The sequence below is a fragment of the Mustela nigripes genome, chromosome 16 (genome assembly GCF_022355385.1).
Source record: "Mustela nigripes isolate SB6536 chromosome 16, MUSNIG.SB6536, whole genome shotgun sequence".
In the NCBI taxonomy this organism is placed as follows: domain Eukaryota; kingdom Metazoa; phylum Chordata; class Mammalia; order Carnivora; family Mustelidae; genus Mustela; species Mustela nigripes.
Window position 1 is genome coordinate 7,849,301 of NC_081572.1, and position 22,833 is coordinate 7,872,133.

The 22,833-nt window shown below is 53.5% G+C and overlaps 1 protein-coding gene across 4 annotated transcripts in view; it reads left to right on the plus strand.

The window, feature by feature from the left end:
* Window positions 1-21,212, plus strand: part of SLC39A11 (solute carrier family 39 member 11) — a 321,667-nt gene extending 300,455 nt beyond the window's left edge. For all 4 annotated transcript variants that reach the window (XM_059380746.1, XM_059380747.1, XM_059380745.1 and 1 more), the window contains 3 exons: window positions 16,043-16,141; window positions 18,615-18,773; window positions 19,559-21,212. In XM_059380746.1, the coding sequence (XP_059236729.1) occupies window positions 16,043-16,141; window positions 18,615-18,773; window positions 19,559-19,637 (337 nt within the window). In that variant the 3' untranslated portion in view covers window positions 19,638-21,212. The remainder of the gene's footprint in view (window positions 1-16,042; window positions 16,142-18,614; window positions 18,774-19,558) is intronic.
* Window positions 21,213-22,833: the final 1,621 nt, after the last annotated feature.

The window sequence follows — 22,833 nt, forward strand, 5'->3', positions numbered from 1 at the left end:
CGGGTGGCTCAGTGGGTTAAAGCCTCTGCCTTCAGCTCAGGTCATGATCCCAGGGTCCTGGGATCGAGCCCCGCATCAGACTCTCTGCTCAGCAGGAAGCCTGCTTCCTCCTCTCTCTCTCTGCCTGCCTCTCTGCCTACTGCCTACTTGTGATCTCTCTCTCTGTCAAATAAATAAATAAAATCTTTAAAAAAAACCCAGAAGCTATAAGGACTTTGTGTCTGTCTATATGTATATAAATGTGTGTAGAGAAAGACTGTTTTTTTTTTTTTTTTACCTCCGGTTGGTACAGTCAAAATTAATTTGTAAAGGAGCTCTTTCATTGGTCAAAGAAAATGAAGAGTTTATAAAAATTAAATGTTCATAAAATTCTCAATTAAATAGACACTTAATCCAAAAAAAAAAAAAAAAAGTTCCATCTGGACTCTGGCTTGGGCTGGGATATCCTGCTACTGCCTACATGCTGTGGGTCCCTGAGACAGGCTGGGCATGCATCCTCTTGGAAGGCTCTAGAACATTTCTGTTTCCCCAGCACTCTGCCGAGACAGCCTCACTGGGGCTTCTGACGAGCCCATCTCCCGCCTGAGCCTTTCCTGAGCCCGGCCTCCCCATACCGCTGCTGCCCATCGGAGGGGTGGATTCATGGAGTTCTCCTTGGCCAGAGTCACCGTGCAGTTTGGGGCAGACCGTTCTTCCTCCTGCAGTGCAAGGCCCGCTGGTTCTGATCATGCTGTGTAGATCTATGTCTCTGTGTCGGTGGGTCTCAAAGTGTGGCTCCCGGCAGCTCAGTGTCACCTGTTCTAAGTGTGTGTGCTCAGGCCCCACTCCTGTCTGCCGGCTGCTCTGCGGGCCCAGCAGTCTGTGCTTTAACAGACCCTCTCTAGGTGATTCTCTTGGACCCTCAAGTTTGAGAACCTCTCTTGTCCGTGAATTTAGCCTTCATTTGCCTGGATGGTAAACACATGCCATTTTAAAGATTGTCTTGTCACCTCTAGTCTTAAATATGTTCAGTTTGGCTTATAAACAGGCAGTGGGGGGACACTCCCCCCCCCCTTCTCCTCTTCCCTAAAGCAGATTCCAGTTGCCAGCCTTAGCTCTCTCCTGACCAAGGGGCCTCGGTAGGACGCTGTCCTATCTCCCGCTATCTTCTCTGTGATGTGATGGGCCCACCTGGTGTCAGGCATTGTCTCGAATGCACCTCCTGGGTTCCCATGGTGACCTCTGGCCTTGGGTTTCATGTACTGAGCCTCTTCCAGCCCCCCCAGCCCTTAGCCCCCCTTTCCAATCCACTGAGGTCGGGAACCCCGGCGCCTCCTACTTGGAACCCTAGGGTGTGATGGGTGCTGTGTGCAGCTTTCCTTCGGCCCAGCCATCTGACATCGGCCACGGTCCCCACAGTCCCTGCTGTGGCTGCTGCTGCTTACCCTGGAGGCCCACCCCGGTTGGGTGATTCACTGGAAGGAACCACACGACTCAGCATCCAGCCGTACTCACAGATCAGATGTATTATAGGGAAAAGATACAAAGTCAGATCAGCAAAGGAAGGACGTATGTGGGGCAAAGTCTGGAGGAAGCCAGGCACAAGCTTCCAAAAGGCCTTTCCTTTGCTAGCTCACCGCGTGTGCTTAATTCCTCCGGGGATGGATTTGTGACAACACATGCAAGTTCTTGTCTACCCAGGGCACTCATTAGAGACTCCGTGCCCAGAGATTTTACTGGGGGCTGGTCACATTGGCACCTTCTGACTATTGCATACTGAAATTCCAGACTCCCAGAAGCGAAGCAGGTGTTCGGCATAAACAGTATGATTTGCACAAACAGTTTGGGCACGGGACCCTCAGCAGGTTCCCAGAAACCAGCAAAGAGCCAACCTCTGCAACCAGAGGTTTCTAAAGAGGGCAGTCTCAGGCCTGCTCTATTAACTCTTTTTGTGCACACGGCTACCTGTCCTCTTGGTGGTGGAAGCAGCAGCGGGCACGTACTGGGCGCTTTCTACTTCCAGGCATCAGTCACAGCTCTTTCAACATCCGGATTTCATCTCCCTCCCAGATGCCACATCGGAGTACTGTGACCATCCGGACCACAGACTTTATTTACACTGGGAACCCCTCCCCCCTTGAAGAAAAGATTATCGGGAATTTCCATCTGGGACTTTTGACTTTAGCAAGTGGCAGGGACCGTTGGGGTGGGGGGCTCGCAGGACCAGACACCCAGACACCAAATCTGAGGGTCTAGATTTCCATCACATCCACGCCAACTCAGTATTTCTGATTTGCTTTCAACATGTTTGCTTCTGGGGTTACTGTCGGCGTCGGGCAAATAAGACAGGTGTTTTTTTTCCCTTACAAAGGTATTATAATTTTATTTAAAAAGACATTGGAAGAATAGAAGGTGGGCTGATTTAAAGTAAGTAATCGGGGTACATACTGTGAAGGTCAGTGGGGAGTGATCAGGCCCGGGAGACCCACCTTGAAGACGTTGGCTGGACGGGATTCCAGGAGACAGGGGACATCTGGCTGGGGGAGGGGCTCACCAGAATGCTGTCAGTTTGTCGGGCTTCCTAGGGATGAGCCCAGCCTGTCGGCATTGAAGTCCTTCCCACAGGGACTTGTCATGTGGAAGCCATAAAGGCAGAAGGGGAAGCCGGGCGACCGAGCATGTTTGCAGCAGCTATCTGAGGGCACACAGTGGCTGTTGATGACTGACTCATTTTGTGTGTATGTGGAGAGGGAGGGGCTGTGTGTGTATATAATAAGACTATTGTTCTCTCAATAGATAAACATATGTGCGCGCGCACACACACGTACTTTTCTTTCCCCCTGAACCATCTGACATTTCAGGGCCCCTCACCTCTGAATGTCAGCTGCATCTTTTAAGAATAAGAACATTCTGATAAACAAAAAATAGAGGGAAAGACATGAACAGTGCTCACAAAAGAGGTATAAAAATGGCCATCCAGCATGTAGGAAAAATATTGAAACTCACTCCTAATTAGAAAAATGCTCATTAAAATAGGACGAAGAAAAAAAAATCGCACCAAGATATCATTTCTTACCTATCAGGTGGGCATAATTTAAAAATATGACACCATAGTCTGTGGTGAGGCTGTGGAAAAACCAGCACGCTCTTATCCTGCTGGTGGGAATGCAAACTGATACTGTGAAATCAAGGATATGCACAAGGTTCTTTATTCATTGCAACATTGTTTATAATTGCAAGGGATTGGAAATAACCTCAATAGGGTTGAATAAAGGAGTACAGCCACACAGTGGAGTAGTATACAGCTACAACAAAGAATGGGGGGAAGAGCTCTGTGAGTTGATTTGCCGGGATTACCAGAACATACTGTTAAGTGAAAAAAGCAACGGGAGAAAGAGCATCTATAGTATGCTAACATTTGTGTAAAAGGGGTGGGGTAATAAAATAGAGATGTATCTACTCATTTGTACAAAGATAAACCAGAAACTAAGAACACTGATTACTCGCGGGGGCGGGGGGGAGGGGGGGTATTGGGAAGGGAGGGGGAGGGTTGGGATCCTTCCTTCTTTTCACACTGATGTAAAATGTCATTCACCTGGTTTTGATCATTGTACCTGTGGTTATGTCTGTTGTTAACATTAGGGAATCTGAATGATGGGGACGAAGGAAAGCTGTAATTTTCCTGTAAGTATCAAATTACTGCAGAATAAAAAGTAAAAATATATATATATATATATATATATATATATGGAGTACGTGGCACATAGTAAGGACTCTTTAAATATTTGATGAATGATTAAATTTGTATATTAAGTTATCTGAGAAGTCTCAGAGCTAAGCAACTTACTTGATTTCGGGGGAAAAAAGAAAGAGTAGAAATGTTCTTTCCCATAACCACGATATGATTATCTCACCCAAGAAATGCAACACTGACCTAATGAAATTGTCTGCTACCCGGACCCCATCCAATTTTTGTAATCACTCCCGAATGTGCTTTAGAGATGTGTCCGCTGATGTCTTATCTGTTGGTTTTGGCATTGCGTTTGGTTGTCACGGCTCCTTAATCTCCTTTAATGGAAAGCAGTTTTCCTGCCCCTCTGTTTTGGATGACACTGGTTCTCTTGAAGAGGCCAGAGGACTGGCTGTTTTTTATAGGACACAGCGGGGAAGGCATTCTTCTCCATAATCCCCTATTTGCATGGGATGATCCTTAAATCTCAGCTCTAACTGGGTGGGATCTCACCCCCCTGTGTCCCTGAGTGGCTCCTCGGGTGGGGACCAAGATCTGTTGTGCTTTCTTGGCCTTGTGATGAACACTGTCCATCCCTTCGCCTCCTTTTGTGCCCCATCAGAGCCTGTGATTATGCCCTCCTCTCACTCTAGACTTGCAGGGCTTAGTTACCCCTCAGTTACCCCTTAGTTACCCCTCAGAGGGAGTGCAGGGATTCTGGGCACCTCGGGAAATGGCCCGGGGGCAGGGGGCAATCCATTCTAGCCTGCTGAGATCTACATATAATAGCCAAGGAATTCTTTATAGTTACTGACCAAGAAAAGGATCCCGGAGATGTGTTAGAACCCAGCCCTTCATTTGAAAATACTGGGAACCTCTTTTGATTTTACACATAATTAAGGAGCATGAATATTTTAAACCAACAGGCTGTCTTACAATGTTTATGTTAGGCCTCCACATCCCTAACCCCTACAGTTGAAAATGGGTACCAGATGGCTTCCTGGTGTGAAACACTGCCCATAATCACAGGTTAGCCCTCATAAACTAAGATTCTAGGAAGATCCAGCCTCGCTCTGCAAGCTTTCTGCCGGCGAGTGGGGGGGTGGGGGGGTGTCAGCACAAGGAGGTGAGCCTCATGAGCTCTCAAATCAACAGATGTGATTTGGGGGCTCCTTGGGGCTCATGAACTTGGGAGAGACACTTCACCCTCTCTCTAAGCCTCAGTTTCTGCATCTATGAAATGGGTTACTGGCATTCCTTGTGTAGGGTAATCGCCAGAGTAAAATTAGAGGACTCATCAGGAGCACTTCTCTCCGGATCTGGTGCAAAGTAGGGGCTTTTTACGTAAGCTGTCTGGTGCCCCTGCTTCAGTCGCTGGTGGCCAGGTACCTCTGTGAACAGCACCAGCGGTTTCCAGAAGCAGCGGCTGCTCGCCTACCATCTTGGTGTCGTCCGTGGCGTGCGCCCATCAGCAGGCACGACACTCCCCGCCGATGGTTGTCTGCTGCCCACCTCATTGGCACTGGCTTCCTGGGACAGGCGTCTTGCACTCCCCCTAATCCACACTGAGAAGCCGAGAAGACCTAGCGGTTTCCCAGCAGCAAAGCTCAGCGGCCCCAGCTAGCCACGACAGGGAATGCAGAGATTTCCTTCTTGTTAGCTCTCTTGCCAGCACCCCGCCTGCTTTTCTTCCCGTCAGCATGCGCTCAGAGGCTGTGGGCTGTGGGCTGTGGGCTCTCGGTCTATCGTCAAGCTTGAGAGCGGAAGGCGCTGGTCTCATGGACGTAGGATGCTGAGGGTTGGGGAAGTGGCCCGGTTTGAAGCTAGGGGTCCAGGGCTGGGCCTCAGGACCGTTGAACTCCCTGAGTCCTGCTCCTGCTCTCCACCTGCCCCCTGAGGAGACCTTTAAAGATCCACAGTGAGAGCAGACCAGACCCCGTAACCCCCAGGTCTTCACCAGCCCTCACCCGCTCCTTGCAAGCATCCCTGATTGTTTGCACCAGGCTGACTCAGTGCACACGCTTTGAACTGCAGCTCAAGCCTTCCGGTGCTCCAAGCTGTCTTGGCCACGGCCATCACTGGTGGTGAACTTGGAAGTGGGTAGAAGTGCACGTTTCCCTGCCCGCATCTCCCCCGCCCCCTGCACTGTTTATCTTTGCCAGCGAGGAGAGAGAGCAGGAGGTTCAGAGCCCCTGAACCTCGTTTCACTTGCAAAGGACTATCATTCCTCTTTGTTCTGGGGGCCCGGGTAGGTCGTCCCGCAGCACACACATTGACAGGCGCCTTTCTCTGCCCAGCTGCGGTCAGAACTGCGTGCAAATCGCCCTTGATTTCTCACCAGAGCTCAAAGCTCCCTGTTCGGTTTGTTCAGCCGCTCTCCCTGCGGGAGGAGGAGGAGCAGGTGGTGTTCGGCTTTGAACTCGGTCCACATGCCCCAAGGATAAGTGAAGGTATCCTTTGGTCTTAACAAGGGAGTGGGGGGCGGAGAAGGCCCCTGCTCTGAGTTTTGCATTGGCCCGGAGCCAGGCAGGGGGAGCAGCGCGGCAGGCTGCAGTCGAAGGCTGGCGAGAGCCGCTGCAATCCCAGCCGCAGAGCACCCAGCCTTGATTCTGCCCAGAAGATTGTTCTGTGGGTGGAAAAGAAAGGAGCCTTTCAGCCCCTCTCCTTTGGCCTGCACCGAGGCGCGGCTTTTTGCTGAGCGGCCGTTTCCGAGTTTCCTCTCGGAGTGATTGCTTTATGCCGTCCAGATGTGCACAAGGCGATGGTTCTGTGTTTCGGCTTCCCAGATGTGCCCGGCCAGGGAAAGGAGCTTCGGCAAACGCCGAGGCCTGCTCTGTGGCCCTGGGAATCTGGAGAGCCCACAGAGCCGCCCTTGTGTGGAAATTACTGAGCTTAGGATCTAGTAAAGAGCTTAGGGGTCACCTGACTTCAGCCTCCTTATTTCAGAGCAGAAGACACCACGGCCCGGGGAGCTGTGACCTTCCCACTGCTGGCTGATGACCTGGGGCTGGGAGCGGAGGGGACGGCGGCCGTGCAGGAGCTCCTGGGCCCGCACCTGCGTGCATCCCTGTTTCGTGGCTCTCTGCTCCCGGCACTCGTGCAGGTGCTCAGGACAGAGCGGTGAACAGAGATTCTGAGCTTGTTCTGATGCCGGGTAGGACATGGGGGAAGAGAGCGGACCATAACACAAGAAAAATGAGTACGTTGTACAGTAGGTTAGATGGTAGGAGTAATTCTTAAAAAAGGAAGGGGGCTCCTGGGTGGCTCAGTGGGTTAAGCCTCTGCCTTCGGCTCAGGTCATGATCTCAGGGTCCTGGGATCGAGCCCTACAATGGGCTCTCTGCTCAGCAGGGAGCCTGCTTCTCTTCCTCTCTCTCTGCCTGCCTCTCTGCCTACTTGTGATCTCTATCTGTCAGATAAATAATAAAATCTTTAAAAAAAAAAAAAAAAGAAGAAGAAGAGGAGAAGAAAAATCCACTAGGCTTAAAGGGGAGTGGAAGTGCTAGGCGGTTTATAATTTTAGATACGGGGATGAGGGCAGATCTCGGTGGGAAGGCGACTCTCTTACAATGCCTGCAAATAACAAAATAGCTCAGTTTGGTAGCTCAAACCAGTAAGCATTATCTCACGTTCTTTGTGGGTTTGGAACCGGAGAGTGGCTTTGCTGAGGGGTCCCTTCTCTGTGTCCCTCTTGAGGTTGCGGTCAAGGGTCAGCCAGAGCTGCACTTACCTGAAGGCCGGACGGGGCTGGAGGACCAGCTTCCAAGATGGTGGAGAACATGGCTGCTGGCCGGAGGCCTTCCGTCACGTGGGTGCCTCTGTGTGGCTGCTTGAGGGTCCTACGACACGGCAGCCGGCTTCCCCCAGAGCTAGTGGTCAAGAAACATGGACGAAAGCCAGGATGTCTTTGAGGACCTGGTCTTGGAAGAGTCGGATGGCCTAGTCTTAAAAGCGGTGAAGAAGTGAGCTACAGATATCCAAGGAGGAATATTCCAGTAGAAACACCCAAAGCAGGAGCAACCAAGCATGCAGAGAGAGAGGCGGGGACACGTCGGTCATGGCGAGCCGACGGAAGGACCTGGGCTCTGCCTCTGCGTGAGAGGGGCAGCCCCAGCAGTTTGAAGCCAAGGGCCAGGTGTGGAGAGAACAGACAGAAGGGGCAGTGGGAGAAGCAGGGAGACCCGGCAGGACGCTGCCACTATAAACCAGGCTGGAGATGGTGGCGGTCCCCACTCGGGCGTAGCCGTGGACGGGGTAGGAAGTGCCTCGATCTGTACAGGCTTAGAGGATAGATCCCCAGATCCCCTGTCAGGGCGTGTGTAAGGTGCTTGAGAGAGAGGCCACGAATGACATCAGGGTCGGTGCTCTTCCTTCCCCGAAGCCGTCACTGGCCGCTTTTCTCCCCAGCTTCTGTGGTTTTATACAGAGACGGCGTATGGGGGAGGCTTGGAACCTGGCTCGGGTTGCCTTATCGCGGGGGCCTGTGCTGTGTTCCTCAGAGTGTCACTTGCCCTCTGTGGGACCTTGGTTACTCTGTCTACAAAATAGAAAACAGACTTACAGCCCCCAAGTGAAAGAAGGAATAAATGTTTATAAAAGCGTTTACTTAAAGCTCTTCAGGCGCAAGTACCAGAATGCCAGAAAATATTTTAGTGGCTTGTCATGGTATTTTTTGTGCTGGAAAACAAAGTGTTTCTGGTGCCTCCCCTCCCCTCACGTGCTGCTCGTACAGATGGAGGGACTGCAGCGTTCAGCGAATGAGAGAGACAGGAGTGCCGGGTGGTAGGGGAATGAAGGGAGGTATCCCAGGGATGACCCAACCCTGGGGGGGTCTCCAGACCTACTGTGCAGGGAAAACCACCCACACTCCAGGTTTGCAAAGTGTTCAGCGCCCATAACCCTCACGAGACCCTCCACCTGGGTCTTGTAGGGCCCCCTAAAGTATTTGCAGAACGTCCCCAAGCAGGAACTGCCAAGCGGAGCCATTGGAAGTGAAGACAGGGGCTCCTCTTGGAGAGCAGGGACCCCGGGGTTGCAGGCTCCTGGGGTGCTCGGCGTGTTCTGTTGGCTCAAGCTGAGTGTGGGTTTCGTGATGATCAGTAAGTTTCCAGAAATTCCTCAAGCAGAGCTCTTAGAGTATGTGCTCTTCTCGGCATGTGCATCCAGCTGCAGTAAAGCCTGTTTATTAAAAGGCGATAGTTGTCGCCCTGGTATGAGCCCCACCCCCTGACCCCTGCCACCACCACCCAGGACCTGAAATCCTTCCATGAGAGCATCTGCGTTCTTGGCTAGAATGCATTGTCTTTAAAAATCAATTAGGGTTTTGTTGTTGTTGTTGTTGTTGTTTAAGATTTACTTATTTATTAGAGATAGAGCTGGGCAAGGGGCAGAGGGAGAACCCACAAGCAGACTCTTCACTGAGCAGGGAGCCCGATGCGGGGCTCGATCCCAGGACCCTGAGATCCTGACCTGAGCCGAAACCAAAAGTCGGATGCTCAACTGACTGAGCCATCCAGGTGCCCCTAAAAATCAATGACTTTCAAGGAGAACTCACCAATAAAGTGTTGCTATAGGACCCACGCTTCCTATCAATGAGCAGGTAAGAAGGTGTAGCTCGCTGTTTACGCAGCTAGAAGCACACAGCGTTCGTAATTCGTCTCTAGGCCTTTTAGATCTCGGTTTTGCCTCTGAGCTGCCTCCTGCTGTGGCACGGAGCTGCCGTTCGCCAGTTCTCGTTGCTCTACACGATGCACACGGTGAAAAGATCACTGCTTCTTTATTCCTTCGGGTCCTTAATGGACATTTGCTTAACTTTTGGTTTGGAGCTATTGATAGAGCTACTGCGAACCGGCTGGAGCCTTTTTATGAACACGTAAACACGCTGCTCTTGGGCACCTGCCCCCAGGCAGCCTCTCACCTGGCCTGTAGCTAGGACTGACTCCTGTGCTGGGAGACTTCCCGGTGAAGAGCCCCAGGGCATCCCTCGGGGAGGGAGAGGTCCCGTAGATACCCAGGAGGCCTCTCTGCTCTTCTGTGTGCAGCGGTGGCCTGAGTCACCCTCCTACACCACCCTGCCTTGTGGCTTGACTTCCCGGGGCTCTTCCCCGCCCTCTTGGAGAAGGGCCTCCTGACTTTAAGGGAAAGGATGGGTCATCTCCACTTTCCAGCCTGGGCAATAAGCCTCCCAAAACCGAGAGAAGGGGGCGGGGGAAGGTCCCTTCCGTGCTAACCCAGCTCCACGGAGCAGGCAGGGCGCTGGCGGCCCCGCGGGGAGCATCCAGCCCCTTCCCACCTGCGAGCTCGTCAGGCACCTCCAGCAGCAGCCCGAGTGGGAAGCCGGTGATGTCACCGGAGCCTGAACACTCAGGCATTTCAGGGCAGGACGATAACAATCTAAACAGTATGTAAGGGCCCGCCGCACAAGAACACACACGCTCACGGCCCAGGGGAGGATCTGAGAGCCCGGGTGAAGCAGGGTTTGTCAGGAATATTTCGTTCTCCTTCTGTGATCGGCAGGCCGGAGAGTGTAACCCGGAGGGCAGGCTGTGGGTGGCAGGGGCGCTCTCCTGCCCGCCCTCAGGGAGATCGGTGACTCTCCCTGCCGGAGCCTCCAAGCGCAGAACTAAACCCGCTGCTGAGCACTATCCTGCGGTTGGGGTTCCAGCAGGAACATCCCACCCCATCCTGGGGGGTGCCATTCACACAGCACACGGAGTGCGCAGCTCGTCTGGGATCGTGCAGCTCCGAGTTCCCCGAGCTGCTGCCTTGGGAATGAGGGGGCAGAGTCCCCGTCTTTCCCCAGTGTCAATTTGACCCTGAATCCCAGGAGTCTGTCCAGCCGCTGCTGAGTCCCCAAGAAGACTCCGCTCCACCGAGCCTAGGAATTCTCAAGTGACACCCATGAGATCGGATGTTGTGCCCGCCGGTCCGGATCATTGTTTCCGGTGTTCGGGTACTTGGCGAGGAAGCCAGCTCACCTGAGCTGTTGATTCCCCCCCGGGGAAGGGGTGCGCAAGCAGGGCCGATTTGCCACTAACTCCGCTCCCCCCCCCCAACCCCACCCACCCACGGAGAAGTTCTAGTGTCTGCGATGTTTTTGGTTATCAGGACAGGGAGGATGCTCTTGGCATCGGGTGGGTAGAGACCCGTCCCACAGTGCCCGGGAGAGCCCCTACAGCAAAGAATGGTCTGACCTAAAACGTCCGCAGTGGCGAGGCTGAGAACGCCGGCTGGAGAGATGTTCCAACCCCCTGAACTCTGGAGGTCTCTGCTTAATGCCTCCTCAGTCTGGCCTTTTCTCGTTGCCTCCAGAGAGTGGGCTCAGCCTGTAGAGCGCTGAGTGGGCGTAAGGCAGCACCTGCCTCCCTTGCTGGGGACCAGAGCCTGGGTCACCCTCTCTCCTGGATGGTTTGATGAGTCTATGTGAGGCCCAGAGGACCCCAAGTATGTGACCATTGTCACTTTGTGGCTGGGTGACTTTGGGGACAGCTGCTTGTGCATCAGCTTCTCCATCTGTAAAATGGGGATATTGAGGTCGGGAGGGCGAAGGGTGTTGCGACATGTAAAACACCCGCAGCCACGCCCGACACGCCCACCGCCTGCTTCAAGTGGCAGGGACGATGGTTTCCATTCCAGCTGGAGGACCTTAGGCACCTTCTGATGGGCGTAGTGTCTGGAGGTGGCAGATGAGACATGAGCGGACTTTGGCCACAGGTCATTGCCGCGGGGACTGTGTGCTATGCTGCTGCCCACAGGACACATGCCGAAAGCTCTCCCCAAGTTCAAGGCCTGAGACATTAAGTGAGAGATTTGAGTGGACACAGGCAGTAAGTGGACCTCAAGGGAACCCTCCAAGCATCTCATTCAGCATGGGAGTCTACCTCCAAAGGTAGGTTGGACACCCCTGGGGTACATCCCCACACTTGGCCTTGGGGAAAGCCCTTGGGCGGGGCCGGGGCCGGGGCCAGGGCCAGGGCACTGAGTACTCAGGTTTTCCCCCGAAAGCCAGCAGACACGGTGGACTGTGATGTTTTCCCGTGCACAGGAACAGTTTTTACGAGAGTGATGTCCAGGAGAGCTGGCCTGTGACTTCTGCACATGTCGTGTGTGTGTGTGTGTGTGTGTGTGTGTGTGCCTATGTGTGCACACACGTATGTGGGCGTTGAAGTGGGGGAAGGGGCAAGAAAGAAGGCCTGGATGGCGCCGGGCTTGCTCTGTTCCTTCTTGCCATAGTTCGTGCCTCTGCCAGTCTCTCTCTGTCCATTAAAAGGATCCCCATCCTTCTAAGTCCATCACGTTCTGTCTCAGATCATCGTCCTCTCCTGGAATGTTCTCCGTGGGGTGCTTCATGCTTCCGGTACAGCCTAGAGCTCGTTGGGCACCATCCTCTAGTTCTTTGTAGATGGGGCTTTGCCCCCGATTCCACTGTAAACTCCTTGAAGGTGGTGGGGGGCCCTTCCTCTCATCTCTCTTCACCTGTGACGTAAGCTCTCGCCCGTAGCCAGCGCTCAGTGGCAGATTCAGAGTCACCCTGGAGAGGGGGCTCCCGTCTGGCCGTCAGTTCCTACAGCTGGCCTTGGTCCTGACCAGGGGGAGGTCACGGAATCAAGACGGCTGGGGAGCACGAGCTGGTGTGGGGTTGGGAAGGTCACCGGGTGGTGTGAGCACCCCAGAACCCGAGGACCACCTCGCCGGGACCCTCCAGCGGTTTTGATGGCAAGACCCCCCTCAAGCCGCACCGGCTCTCGGCTGGGGGCTGTGACCGGCGCTTCACAGTGAATGTCCACAGAAGAGCCCCGAAAAGAAGGGGAGTTTGTGTCTGGGTCACGGACAAAGTGAAGGCCAAGTTGCATATAGCTTGCTCTGGGTCATGGTGGCACAGCTGCGGGTCCCCCCCAGGTCGGTCTGGCATACCCACTGGCTGTCACACCATCTCCAAAGACATGCACCTTCCCTGTGCCTTTGTTTCTCCCTTAGCCATGAAGGTGTTGAGCAACGGGGCCTCCGACGGCCCGTAACCCGAATGTTCTCTGACTTTTACTCTGGGGGCCGAGGAGGAGGAGGAGGAGGGTGCGGACGAGAACCCGGGCCTGGTCGAGGGGGAATGCGGTCAGGCCACTAGCTGCTTCCAGGCCTCTAAGAAAAAGCAGAAACCACTGCCCACCAGGTTGGGCTTTCTTCCTGTCTCTCATCTCTTGGGATCGGTGATATCTGAAGATAAGGGCAGGGAGTCCCCTCCTAAGCAGGAGCCCGCAGGCCAGCATTGCCCTTACCGGGCCCCAGCCCCCCTCCACCGCTACCCTCCACTCTCCCTCTGGATGCTCTCCCTGTGGATGGCCTTTCCCGGCCTTTCTCTCCCTTCCCTGTTCATCCTGGTCCAGCTCAGGTGACAGATCGCTGTGGGGCTTGGCTGGACACCAAAGGGAAGGGGTGCCTGCAGGGGGAGAGCCTGTGGTTTCTTCGCTTTAATGAGCCCTTCATCCCGCCTCCCTCTCCCTGCCGCTAATTTGCCACAGTCTAGACTGGCCATGCGGTCTTTGTGCTCCCTCTGGGAAGAACAAAACACAGAACACAGCAGCCTCACTGTCTTGGGCAGGCCAAGGTTGGGGTTTTCCCCCTTTGCTTTTGAATCCTGCGTGGAATCTTCGTAGCCTGTCCTGGAAAGGAAAGGAAACCTCTCATCTGGGCTTTTCCCTCCCCAAAGCTGAACACAGGAGGGCATGGCTCACCACACCCCACTCCCTGGGGACGCCGCAGAGAGGGGGCTGGGCAGGTCACGTGGCGCCCGGGGAGAGCAGAGTAGGGCTGCAAGAGAGAGGGGGCCTCTGGGGCATCCTTTCCTTGACCGGGCCCCAGCCTGCTGACCTAGCCCCCCCGCCCCACCGCCCCACTAAGTCTGCTCCAAGCCCGTGCTCCCATGGGACCAGCCCTGCTTCCCTTCTGCTCCTTGGCCCTCAGCCCCTAGGAGCCCCTCTCTTCTGTCCTTGCTGTTGCTATGCCGTCTCCCCAGCATCACCCCCACTTTGCTGCTTCTGTTCTTTGTTCTCCAGGAGCCTCTCCGCGCCCCTGCCCCCCCCCCCCCCCCCCCCCCCCCCCCCCCCCCCCCCCCAGTTCTGGGATCTCGTATTTAGGAAGGACCCAGCTGTACCGGCAGCTGGTGCCTTCACAAGGAGCCACCAGTGTCCTCGGCTCCCATCTGGGGCCACCCCAGTGATGCTGGGTGTCAGGATGGCAGAGAAGGGGCTCCCGGGTCGGAGGTGGGCATGGCCGTGAGCCCCGTCCTCACCCATTTTGGTGCTGTCTAGGTCATCGGCTCTCAGTGCTGGCAGTGCTTTCTCCAAGTCTGAGATCTGGAGCCCGACACCGGAGCGATCCCCTGGAGTCTCCAGGGTGGGCCCAGGCCTCGGTGTTTGCTAACGCGTGGCCGGGGCCAAGGGCTCTGGGTTTTAATTCAGCCCCTGAGCCGATGCAAGTGACGATGTGGAATGGGGGTTGCAGAGGGGACCGAGTCCTCCTGTTGGCCGCCCCTGGCTGGTTGATGGCTCACCGACGCAGGGCATCCGACGGAGCCGGGGGACGTGGGGGCGAGCACGTGTGCACGCGACGAGCAGAGCAGAGTTAAGAAGCAACTCATGGGAAGAGGGGAAGAGTGGCGAATCCACGACGCGGCCCTTGCTAGGGTCGGGGGGTGGCAAAGGAGCCCAGGAGCGCCCAGGGGAGATGTGGTGCTCACCAGATGAGGTGGTGCCTGCTGAGGACGGCCTGGCAGGACCCAGAGGGCGTGTACCTGTTTGGGCTGGAAGCACCATGCCAGAGCCAGGGCAGGGCCGAGGTGATGTGGCTTGCCAGGGATAGAAGAATGGGGTTTCTGTGCCGCTTATCAGGACGGTGGCTCCCGGACAGGATGTGGAGGAGGCTTCCACAGTCTGCCTGGCGGGTAGCTGCAGTCAGGGCTGCGTCACCGTGAGGACTTTGGACGGGAAGCCCCACCTCTGACTTGCTGGTGACATGGGGCTGGCCGCTCCGGGGTCAGGCTGGGGCATGGCACGCGCCTACCTGGGAACATGACGGGGTAGACGGTGGCCGTGGGCAGCGAGCCCACCACCGAGTGCTGTTTCCACGGTCAGCAAAAGGATACAAGGACTGGGCGGACGCTTTGATCTTTCTCATGAAAGAAATCTTAGATGCAGGGCTTTGCAAAAGGTCAAGAAAGCAGGTTGTAGTCACCTATCCATTTGAGGGGGCGGGGGATACTGGAAAAGTGTGGGAGGAAAAGGATCACCCCTTTGAGGGGCTCTTAGAGAAGGCAGGGCAGAGGTCAGTGAAATATTGGCAAATGAACCCTTAGGTTTCATTTCTTAAAAAGGAAGGTATTTCAAATGCCCCTGCTCCTGAAATAGGAACTCGGGGTCAGCACGGGCCATGACACTGACGGCGGAAACCTCTAGGACAAACTGTATTTCTATCCAGGGCTGGTGGGAGCTTATAGGGTCCTATAGCTCAAGAGGGCTGGACGGTGTGATCCAAAGCTGGGTTTGGAGTCCCGGACCTGGGACCCAAGAAGTGAGAAGTGAGACTCTTGACCCTGATCCCAAGGCCGGTCCTTTTCACCCTCTGTGGACAGTGGGCAGTGTGTCCTTGAGCCTGACCACTTCCCAGAGCCCAGCCCCTCCATGTCCCACAGGAGCAGAGGAGAGAGGATCACGGTGAGCACCACAGGGGCCCAAAGAAATGTGGTACCAGGGCCAGACCCTCAGAATCGGCAGGATAGCCAAGCCCAGGAGATCGGTGTCTCTGTTCAGTACTCCCGCGTCCCGTTTCTGAGGTTGCTTCTTAATAAAATGCCGTGTCCCCCTCCCCATGCTGCAAGGGAATAAAGCCACAATATTCCAAGCACCTGACGCGTGCTGGGGACTTTCCAGGCACGAGGTCACTGGGCCACACGGCCGTGCGCAGTCCTTCGTGGGAGAGGTTACCATTCCCGGGCAAGCCCGGCTGTGTTATTCATGAGGATCTGAGCTGTCCAACAGTAAATGATTTGCACAGAATTATGCAGCTAACGTGGCAGACCCCCAGGTCACCCTCACACCCAGCCAGCACGTTCTCTGTCCACTGTGGCAGCAGAAAGATCAAACATCCCTGGGGACCAGGTCTGCGTCAGCCCCTTCTTCTCTGGTGTCCTGCACCTCCAGGCATGCCCTAACCTCTCTCCTTCCTGCACCTGCCATAGGTCTTACCTGGATCTCTCACACCCAAGGAATGGCCCTGGATCTAGGCCGGGGGTCCTGTGGCGGGGGGGGGGCACTGCCTTCATGTGCCTTCTTGCTCTTTCAGGAATTTAGCCATTGGAATCGGGATCCAGAACTTCCCAGAGGGCCTGGCTGTCAGCCTCCCCTTGCGAGGGGCTGGCTTCTCCCCCTGGAGAGCCTTCTGGTAAGTGCTCCACAGTGTCCACTGTTGGGGGTGGGGGTTGTGTCTGATGTAAAGCTCAGAGCAGCCCTTCGCACAGGCTTCCTTCTCCGACAGCCACCTCTTCTATCCCAGAAGTGACCTGGGAGCATCTGCTCAAAGGACAACCATCTCTTTGAATCATGCATCCCCAGGGGTGGAAGGAAGCTCAGGAAACACATCTCTTGACCTTTGACCTTTACATAAGCAAGCCCCAGTGGTCATGTTTCCTATTTCAGAATGCCTCCAGCCACACCCTCTCAGTGTTGGGCTCCCCCCCATCAAGTAGTGTCTACTCTCAATGTCACACGCCCTTCCGTAGGCCCATCTGAGCGCAGCCAGTCCCCAAGAGTCATGACATTGGCCCTGGTCAGAGCCCTTGTCAACGTGAAGACCAGGACCATGTTAGCAGGGTCTGGGAGATGATGCCTCTTGCACTCAGAAAACTTCACGTTTTCATAGTCCCCGTGGCCTTTCTCGTCTTTTCCCTAATGTTATTTTTTCAGTGACATGTAAGGTGAGTCCTCAGTTTTCAGAGGGGAGAACCGTGGCCCAGAGTGTCCGATGACCAGTTCTCAGTGGTGACTCTGAGACCAGAAGTCGAATTTGGCCCTCAACTCAGGACTCTGAGCGCCAGAATACCTCTTTGTTGAAATAATCGCTGCTCTAGGATGTTCAGTGAGGGCATTTTAAAAGACTGCTAATAACAACAATTTAGAAATGCCTTCCATTTTATGGGACCTTATGACTTACAAGTTCTTACACATACTTAAATTATTTTATTTTACTCTCTTGTCTCTTTCTCCATTGTTGGTGTCTACAGAACAGAGGACAGGGCAAGGGCAGGGCAATTGGCCTTAAAGATTTGGTTCGAATGTGAGTTCCAGGAGCCCCGAAGCTGTGACTGTCGTTTCATATGGGGAGCACCCTGGGATAGGAGGCGAGGGAACGGGAGGGGGGGCCTCATGGTCAGCGTCTAGACCCCCGAGACTAAACTTAATTTCTTCTTCACCCAGTCTGGGCTTGACATCAAATTCACTTTTTTCCCCAGAAGTGACAAAGCCAAGGCCAGGAATTATACACACACCAGAGCTGGAAGTCTGCTGACCCATCCACACAGCCTAAATCAGGAAGTGGTCTTCCCCTTAGAGGGTCCTGCAGTGTAGACAGTGTCTCCCCCATGCCAACTGTCTGCTCCTGCTCAGGGAGAAGCGGCAGGGAGAGGGGGAGCTTCATAGTCCTGTCCTGTTGCTGGGGAGGCCCACTGGGCAGGAAAATGCCCCTGGGCATTTCTGGGTTTCCCTAGCCCCATTTTACAGTCAGAGAGATTGAGGCTCACAGGCGGTATATCTCGCCAGATGCCCACACCAGGGATTGTGGGAAAGATGTCCCAGCTCTCTTGTCTGTTGGTATTCAACCCAATAACTCGCTGGGCTCAGCTACGGGGACCAGGTACCCACTTCTCTCCTGCTCTCCGAGTCCTCAGGGCTCATGCAGGCTGCTGTTTCCATGAGGGCCCCTGTGACGTCAAGCAACAGAGGCCCACTCTCACTTGCTCAAACTCACTTTTTTTTTTCCTCCCCAAGAAGAAATCTCACCTTAATCTGAGATAGGGGTAGTGTAGAAGCAACCCTCAGTAGACACCTGGCCAGGTAGGTCCTCAGCAGAGGGGAGGGAGTGCAGCTGCCTCGGAAGGGGTGCCGAGGTGGCTCGAACCCCCAAAGCCTGTGGGCACAGCCATCCTTGGGAAACACCATTCCTAACCAGGGTCCTGCCGGTCAAGGAACAATGCCGGCATCGGCTAAGAATGGGTAGAGAACACGTGGTGGTGTATCTGCACAGTGGGCTATTACTCATAAAAGGAAGCGAGCGCCCATATGTGTTACAACACAGGTGCCCCTTGAGAACATTCTGTGAGATGAAATACGCCAGCATTGCATGAGTCCCTTTATATGAAATACCCAGAATAAGCAAGTCCATAGAGACAAAAAAAAAAAGCACATGAATGGTTGCCGGGAGCTGGGGGAGGGAGGGAGGGAGTGGCTGTGATTGGGTATGGGGTTTCCTTTTGTGGTGATGAGAATGTTCGGGAACCAGGTAGTGGTGATGGTTGCACAACCCCGTGACTATGCGAAAACCACGAACTGTACATGTGAAACGGGTGTGCCCTGTGGTATGTGAGTTAGAGCTCCATAATGCTATTGTGGAAAACAGACAGTGCGGAAAACGTAAAACCCTACAGGACATGCGGGAGGGGGCACCTGCCGTGTCGGAGGAGGTCGGGGAAGAAGGAAGGGGCCAAACACCCAACACAGCCCTTTTGCACGGCCAGGCACAGATTCGACGTGGAATGACGTGGCTCATTCCCCTGTTTTCTGGGGCTGAGTCAACAGTCCGAGTGCGCTGCCGGTCTGCTTGGCCCTGCCCGTGATGGTACGTGTCTCTGGTCTCTCCTTAGGTACGGGCAGCTGAGCGGCATGGTGGAGCCGCTGGCCGGGGTCTTCGGTGCCTTTGCCGTGGTGCTAGCTGAGCCCCTTCTGCCCTATGCCCTGGCCTTTGCTGCTGGTGCCATGGTCTACGTGGTCATGGACGACATCATCCCCGAGGCTCAGATCAGGTTGGAGAGCGATCCGTCCCTCATCTGCCCCTGGACACTTTCCCAGTCCCAGGGCCTCAGCCTCCAGATCTTCCCTTTCTTCATCTTTGCTCCCCCACCCCTTCCAACCCCCTCCCAAGATCATCCCACCCCCTTCTCAGCTGTGCTGTTTGAAATGAAAGAGAGCGGAGCAAGGAGCAGGGGGCTGGAGAGACGGACCCGCCACACTAGGCAAGAGCATTCACACTCCAGTCACCCAGATGATCAGTTTTGTGTCTTGTCCCTTTCTCTCCCACCCCTCTCTTTCTGGATTTTTCTGGGGCTGGAATGAGGGGAGAGGTGAGCTCTGATAGCCAAAGTGATCCATCATCGTCTCATTGTGCTGCTGTGGGTCAGGTGTCAGGGGGTGGGGGCACCCTTTCTTTGTTTCATTTGGTTTTTCTAGCCAAATGATGTTGAGTCCAGTTTAAAAGGTCAGACTCAATAATATCGTCAAGAATTTAATTATTCAAGCATATGCTCCAGAGCCACGAGAGGTATCTTTAGGCAAGTTACTGCTGTGTGCCTCAGTTTCCCCACCGGTAACAAGGGAATCGTGGCAGGACCAATCTCCTGTGATCACTCTTTGGGGTTACATGAGTTAGTTTGTCTGGCATGTAACAAGCCCCAAGAAATGTTACTTGTCAATATTAATTCTTACTAATCAGAGTGGTGTACATTCTGTTGGAGTTGGACCTCACAGGGGATGCTTTCAGCTTGGATGGTGTCCCGGAGTACATTAAGGTCTTCCTTCTCTTCCTTCCTAGTGGTAACGGGAAACTGGCCTCCTGGGCCTCCATCCTTGGATTCGTGGTGATGATGTCCCTCGACGTTGGCCTGGGCTAGGGCTGAGAGGCTTCGGACCCCAGGAAAAGCGGTGCCAGGAAACCACAATGGTTGGCTTCAGTGAGACTACAAGCCTCTTTCTCTACATTAAAACACTTTTTCTTTCTCGCCTTTTCATCTCATTATCCTGATTGACTCTGATGATCATAAGATAATTTTTACTGTTCTTTGGAGGGAGATCTTGGTTTTATTTAGAATGTCGGGGTGTCATGGAACTCCAGATTTTTGTCCGGCCACTGCATAGAACCTTTCTTCAGTAGGATTAACAAGGACACACAGATCAAGGAAGTCTCCGCTGTCCCCCCCTTCGGTCTTCTTGCTGGGCTCAGTGGTAGCGCCTCCAGGTCACCACCGGCAAGAGCAAACAAGCTGCCAGGAGAGAAGCCTCCTAAGCAGTTTTGCCTCGTGACTCGGAGCAGTATGGCCAGGACATCTCTCCTCTGTTCCTCCTGATCATCTACTCATGAGACCGGAACTAGAACGTCATGGACCGAGCAACCCACGCTCCAAGATCCAGCTAGCCCAAGAGGAATATGCCTTTCCTCCGTCCCACGAGGGAGATGCTGTATGGGAGAGGACACAGACAAAGGGAAGGAAATAAGTTAGTCTTTCTTTCTTTTTTACATTTTTTTAAGGCAAAGATTGACACTATGGATGTTAAGGGAATTAGGGAATTCAGCCAACTATGAACTATGATCAGAGACCTCTGCTTTCTACAGATTCCGGAACAAAAGGGTTTGTTATGGTGTCCAAATCCTCTAGACATTTATTTTGGTAAGTTTATAGCCTTCAGTTTTCCCAGAGACTTGGGGACACCAGCGGACGGCTGGAACTGAGACCCTCAGGTAGTTATGGATCGAGCCACTTAAGCTAACATTTGGAATCTGCCGTAGGTCCTTCCCTGTTGACCATGTGACTTGCACCTGACCGTGAACCCTTAGGCTGTCACAGGCTTTGCTGGAGTTTGGCCCAATTGTTTAGGATGAAGAAGGGAGAAGGTGTCAGAAGAAAAAAGATTTTTTTTACATTCCCCTTGTAGGGTAAACCCTAGCCAAGTCATCATCCTGAAATGACTCTAAAGGATGACTTGAACTAGATTAGAAGCTAGTCTGCTCCTTCCTACATGTAGTTTCTCCAACAGGGGTGATAAATTTGTCTGCTTCAAACAGAGCGAAGGCCTGCTGTCCTGATTGGTCAGAGGAGCATGTGGGACCTTGAGTGGGCTCTGCCAGCCAGCCAGGCAGCCCAAGACCCAGGCGTTCTGGTGTTGTGTTTATCAATGCCAGCCCTCTGAGTTTACATGTTGAATTGCTTCCAAGGGTGAATTCCCTGCTCTGTGAATGCTCTAAGACCTCAAAGGCCAACCTTATGCTGGGCGTGGGTATGTTCTTCTGGAGCACTGATGATCACAATGGAAGACACATTCAGAGGTTCTGATTGGTTGAAATGAATGGGTTTGTTGGTTGGTGTTTGAGTATGTTTATGTCATGTATGTAGTTCTACATAATGCAGACTTTCTGATGGACAAGACCTCATAACTGTGATTAATATCAATAAAGGGGATGTTGTGAATGAGCTGTGTTCCGTCTCTAAGCTCCTTCCTGCCAGAGTTGATACTGTGAGAGCTAACTAAAGTTAGTCCCAACATCTCCCTTACCTAATATCAGTAGAAACAAAGGAAAGAGCCCTGAAGAGATAGGCTGGTTAGATTCATGGTTGCCAACAACAAATCCAACTCCAGCTAACTTAGACGGGAATTTAACGGAAGGCCCTTGGGAGCTCGTAAGACCGGTAGGAGAAATGATTTCGAAGATGGGCTGGATCCAAGAAAGCTAGAGATCTGAGACCATGACCCAATTACATCTCAAAAACAGCTTGGTTTGGGTGCCACAGCCCTCGATGCTGGTCCCTGGACGCTGAAAACCACTCCTCAAAACTGCTTCTCCTGGCTTCTACCACCGCCACCCTGGGGATGAACTCTAAACTCACCCTGATTCTTTGTGTCCTGGCTCCACATTCTCTGCCTCTTCCAATTGGTAATGGAATTCTAGGAATATGTTAGATGGCCCATACATCACACGTGACCCTCGATACTTCAGGACAATCACCTGGAGTCCCGTGCTTCTCATGCTAGCACAGTAACCCCAGGATCTCTCTAAAAATTATATGTGAGTAAAACCAGACTCATTTAGATGTCTGTTCTTCCCTCCCGTGTTGACAAATCTATCCCTACACATATTTCCTCCCCGTCTGTCAGTAAAATTAGAAAAATCCTGAAATTGTGTTGGTTTTCAATACTCATTGTCCCCAGTTTGGGTTTGCCACTGCCCTTCCTTCGGAGGCATGCTGGGCTCCAACTCTGGCCATTTCTGGAACCAGTACAGGGTAGTGTATGAGGAGAACTGGCTTTCTCTTGCAGGGCGACTCCTTCGGGCAGAGCATTTACAGTGTCTTCAAGAATGTTCCAGAAGACCGGAGGAAGGGCAGTGTATTTCAGCTGACAAAGGAGGCTCTTTGAGGATTTAGAATTCAGAAAATTCCAAGGTTTTCAAATCCTCCTGTATAGCTCTGTTTTGCTTTTCCGGGCCCCACTGCTTCCTGACCAGTGTCTTCTATGGAAAGGCTGTCACTTTACCAGCACAGACATTCAGCCGTTATGCGCTGGGATTCGATTTTGCAGGTGACTTTCTACTTCTCTCAGCCTCACAGACACGAGAGGTAAGAGGATATTTAAGAACAGTCGTAAGAGATCTCTAGGTTTCCGTCTTTTCCTTGAGCTACTGTTTCAGGACTGGAGCATACAAGTGTGTTTTCTCTAAGCTGCTGGCACTGCCTCTCAGTCCTCCTCTCCTGTTTGATGGAGGAAACCTGTTCCCCCAAGGCTTTGTCTCTGATGGGCCCTTCATTCCAGGTGCCCGTAGTTGAGAGGCAGGGGTAGGTATTAGCCTCTGGGTCTTCGCTGGGGACCTGTCAGTGGCATTCCCAGCCTGCTGCTGTGAGGGAAGGACCAAAAGGCCACTAGGTGAAGACTGGGGGCGGGACAGCAGGTTGCACCCTCCTCGCCGTCTTTAAAGCTCGATCCCATTTTGCTGACAAGGAAGGTCCGGTCCCAGAAGCCTTACTCTCACCAAGGCGGTGGGCAGGTTTGCTTCTGCTTTGCGCTGAGGACGGGGTCTTGGGAAGCCACAGGCATGGG